The sequence below is a fragment of the Nicotiana tabacum genome, chromosome 10 (assembly GCF_000715075.1).
Source record: "Nicotiana tabacum cultivar K326 chromosome 10, ASM71507v2, whole genome shotgun sequence".
Taxonomy (NCBI): domain Eukaryota; kingdom Viridiplantae; phylum Streptophyta; class Magnoliopsida; order Solanales; family Solanaceae; genus Nicotiana; species Nicotiana tabacum.
In genome coordinates this window covers 7,993,834-7,998,888 of record NC_134089.1, presented here as the reverse complement: position 1 = coordinate 7,998,888, position 5,055 = coordinate 7,993,834, and the positions used below count along the sequence as shown (strand labels likewise).

Here is a 5,055-nt window from a genome sequence, read left to right as displayed (position 1 = left end):
AATTTCTTTTGGTGCAAGGATTGGTCATGAGTAGTTGGGGTTCGGAAAGAATGTGTTAGAAGAGGAAATGATTTTTAGTATATTGAAATTAAACTGTAACCCTAGTTGTTGTAAGAAAATATGGTAACCTAGTTTTTGATTAAAAACTTTTAGTTATCAGTTTGATCATTTTAGAAAAGCAGTAAACAAAAATCTTAGCGCGCTTCAATCGGGAAGTACAAACCATACTTTTGGAATGAATTTTGATATAAAATACATCTGATGTTTTGGAATTGGAGGAAAAGGTGAAAATGACAAGAGAATAAAGCAGCTTCAAGTATTTGGATTGTGATATTTTTAATTTAGTTCCAATTCAAATTCTTGATCCAACCCCAAAGTAGACATATATAGTAGTACTCATATTGTAAACATAAAAGCATAATAAGTTACAACTCTCAACTAAGTTGAGGCAATGGCAACACAGCTAAAGAACTGCATTTGGTGAAGGAAGGGTTCCAGGGCTTAGAAGAATAGAAGAACACCATGCAAAAGAAGCAGGCGATAGAGGAAAATTAGCAAGTGGACTGCATGATCCAAATAGGTTTTCTGATAGATTTCGTGGCGTTACATGTGATCTTTCTTGTGCTTCATTTGTTGAGTCATTACATGCCACGCTAATTGATTCAACTTGGTTGTTTGAAGAGTAAGAAGGACGAAGGAACTCTCTCCATTCTGCAGCAATGTTATTTCTTGGTAATGAAACTGGTGAGAGATCAAGTGGAGGAGGAGCCACATCTTGTAAACGCCTCGAGCTGGAACTAGAACTAGAGCCAGAGCCAGAGCTAGAATTACTAGAGTTGGATTGAAACTCAGGTGCAGCAGTGAGCATTTGGACGACTTCCTTGAAATTAACAGGTTCGACTTTGTAGATTTTAGGAGGAGTTGGTGGCAATGGTGCAATTGGTTGTTTAGTCATTGGTTTTGATGGGAGCCTACGAACTCCATGAAGTGAGGAATGATATGAAGGTAATGGTTTATTTTTCTTTACTTCTTGTGGATATTTGGAATATGGAATAGAACTAGAGGAAGAGGAACAAGAATTAGAAGAAGAAGAAATAGCTGCATATGAATAAGAATCCATTTTAATTTTCTATGTTCCAAACTTTTGTGTAAGTTTGTCTTAGTAGGAATACATTTGCGGCTTTTGCATTTGCTTATATATATAGAGAGATCTTTTGTAAAAGGATACCTGAAAAAGATAGAAGATTAAAATAATTTAAAGGAAGAAGCAGAAGGAGAAGAAAACTGGACAAGTTTAATTGAAGGAATGAAATTTGTCTTAAGCGTCGGCTATGAGCTGAATAAGATGTAACATTACCACTTGGCATGTATGTCTAGTACTGTTCTTATTTGACCTCTATTATAAAACTGCCTCCTTTATTGTTTTTTTCTTACATATAGTTCTATTTTTAAAACTTAATCATTTAATATTCGGAATCTATTATTCGACTAATCCAAATTCTTACGGTGTAGAATCCATTTAAAGGAGAAACAAGTCATGACCATGTATTGTTTCTTTGGCCTAACAGACCTTACGGATTTGTCCCTTGGGCTACACCACATCGAGCCCCAAAAATGCGTATATCATACAATCTTGTGTTGTGCCTTATAAATCTCTTTACTTTCTATTCGGATTTACCTAAGATAACATGTGTATCTCTTTTTCAAAAGTTTACTAGCTTAGAAGCCTGTTGTCAGTCCTATTTGATCCGCCCTTCGCCCTCCGTTATGAACTCGAAGCTTGAGACGTCGGGCTAAGGGCAAAGGGATCCATCCATCCCATTAATTTACTAATTAAGTCGCAAAATGTTAATTCTGTATCTAATTTTTTATATGAACTTTTAGCAATTATTTGGTAGGTGTTTAATGGTGGAGTAAGCTGATTGCTTAGCCGCCAGGCTCCTCTCCTCTGTGGCTTCTCCTTATGAAATAGTGTTTTTATGTAACTTTGTCTTTGCTGAAAAACATAGTTTAAAAAATTTATACAATCTAATAGTGATAGTATCATAGTGCTTGCTTCAGGTGTAAAGTGGACATTATTAGGTGAATTTAATATATATACACTTGTAATGCATTTCAACTTATTATAATATGTCAATTTTTTACTTTTTCATTTTGCTGTATTAGACGAGGGTCTCCTGGAAACAACCTCTCTGCCCCTCGGGGTAGAGGTAAGGTCTGCGTACATATTACCCTCCTCAAACCCCACTTGTGAGATTACACTGGGTTGTTGTTGTTGTTGTTGTTGTTGTTGTTGTTGTTGTTCATTTTGCTGTATTACTAGTTTATATTTTATTGTAATGAGTTATCTATTATTGTAGTTCATCTTAACCTAACGAGTTTCTAAAAAAGTTATAGCTGTTTTGAGTTGAGGTTTGACCCTTACGCAGAGGGTTCTGATAGTGAAAATAGCATGAGTTAGCAAGTTTTCGGACTGGTAATTGAAAAATAGCGCAAACCCATTGAAAAAATAGCTACTATTTTGCTGCAACACGAAAAGTTCCAGCATAATATACCAAAAATTGGTGCATCTGTGTATGAACTTCCAACATATATGCTGGGACTCCAACATATAGAAAGTTCCAGCATAATATACTGGAGATTGGAGCACCTATATATGAACTTCCAGCATATTATGTTGGAATTCCAGTATATTATGCTTGAAAATCACATGTAAAAAATTCGAACTTCAGTATATTATGCTGGAATATTTTGCGGATTTTGAACAGTATTTTTGTTCAGATTTATCTTTACATTAAAAGTGGCTAAATTTATCTTACTTTTGAAACTGTGACTATTTTTCAATTTCTACTTGTAAATCTGGCTATTTTTGAATTTCGCCCGTTTTAATACCATATGCAACAACTCAATCTACTAGTGATATTGTCCATTTTGGTCTTGGTCCGCATAGTTTTAAAACCCGTCACTAATATAATAATATTTAAGACTTTATTTACTTATATGCTTAATATTTTTCCCGTGTTTTGTCCATATAAAATTTGCTTATGGCGTCACATCCGGTCTACGGGTAAACAAGAAAATTAACTAGAAATAATAATTGGAATAGGAAAACAACAGTTTCATGTATATAGTCGATTAATAGGTCTAGAGAAGGACAGTTCACTATTTGATGACTGTATATAATTTGAATTTGATATTATACAAGTGACAATCAAACAGTTTATTAAAATGAACTTTATTGGATTATTGCTTGTACTTATACAGCTCATATGGTTCAAAACTGGAAACAGCGAATATAAAGATTCAACCTGTTGACTAAATCAAACACATTAATCATTTTTCATGATAAAAACAGAAGAAGATTGTTACATCAATATTTTTCGGGTGGCCATTAGCCATCTCGCAAATAATTGAACATTTTTTTTTTAAATTCCTAGGGATATTTGTAGATGCTTATCTTCGGGTACATACTTGGTAACTTGCTCATTGTACAATAATTTGCAAACCACACAGGAAATGTAAAGCGCACTAGGCAAGTCCAGTGCAACGAGCTCAGACTGAGAAGACTGCTGGTGAGGAGAATCGATCTCAGATCTCCTACGTGGAAACTAGTGGCGAAGCCAAGATTTTCATTAAGGGAAATCCAAATATAAAGAAATAAACTCACCAAGAAGTCAAGGGGTGTCATTATATAGTATATATACATATTATTTTTAAACATTACCAAGCTAAACAGTGTAATTTTCGGACGAAGGGTTGTCGGACACCCCTTGAGTGCATATGGCTCCGCCACTAATGAAAACCCAGTCACCCAACCAACTCAGCCAACCACTAAATTTTCACCATTGTTATTACTTGCAAATAAACAACTTATCCATTGAATAAGATGTTTTCGCCTATACTAGCTAGAATGTTTTTGAGTTACAAAATGTGATCCCTAGCAACTTTTATGTAGTATGTGAATATGCTATATTTGATTTTATATACTCAATTTTTTTTTTTAAATCAGTGTTCGCATTCATTATTATATTAATATTCATATGCTAAATTTATCATTTTGTTGAAACAAAGTAATAGTATGAATTGTTATTCTGAATTATTATTTGATGCGAATATGCAACATTGTCCGATAATCCCCGTAGCAGATGTAGCTTATTAGTTAGTGGTTCAATCAGATCTAATATCTTTGACATGAGACTAGAATAGGTAAAGGATGGGTCGGGTTAGATATGATCATGTCAAAACGGGTAAAGCAAAAATAAATAAATTATTTGATTCAATCCGTATTTAATACGGATAAAAAATTATATGGATATTCATATTATCCATAACTTATTAGAATTAGTATTCTACCAAATTTGAGGAACCCTAATTTGAGGCTTTACAAAATTAAATCCATTAGTTATTCAATGATTATCCATTTTCTAAGTGGATAATGTGGTTATTATCCATATTTGACCCGTTTATTATCCAATCCATTTTTAATGAATAATATGGGTGGATCAAATTTTTTTAAAAACCATTTTGCCGCCGCTAAGGCATATTATGGAAGAGATGTAAAGATGCTTACATGCAGAAAATTGCATGTGATTTATGAGTCTCATACGAAAAGGGGGAGAGAATTACAAAGTGAGGTGAAAGTTTCACGGTAAAAATAAGTAGCCAATTAAATGGGATGATTCTCTAAGTTACGGGTTTCATATTTACTAATTATTGTAATTTTATTGAAATTTTACACATAGATTTAAGTAGGGGTGTTAATGGTTCGGTTCGACCGGTTATTTTATAAGATTTATACCATACCAATTTTTCGGGTATTCTATTATGTATAACCAAAATTAGACTTTTCGAAACCATCCCAATCATGTCGGTTTCTCTTCAGTATCGATACGGTTCGGTTATAGATTTATATAAAAACCTATGATTTCTTAAAAAGAAACCTAAAAATTGATTCGATGCAGTACGGTTCGATCGGTTTAATCGATTTTCAAATATCCATTGACACCCCTAAATTTAAGTTCACATCGTAAATATTAAGTTCAGACGTAAAGTTGA

At 33.5% G+C, this 5,055-nt stretch overlaps 1 protein-coding gene across 1 annotated transcript; it reads right to left on the bottom strand.

Moving 5' to 3' along the window:
* Positions 1 to 463: 463 nt before the first annotated feature.
* Positions 464 to 1,120, bottom strand: LOC107815780 (uncharacterized). Its single transcript, XM_016641410.1, has one exon. The coding sequence runs from the start codon at positions 1,118 to 1,120 to the stop codon at positions 464 to 466; it is 657 nt and encodes a 218-aa protein (XP_016496896.1).
* Between the last annotated feature and the right edge of the window lie 3,935 nt (positions 1,121 to 5,055).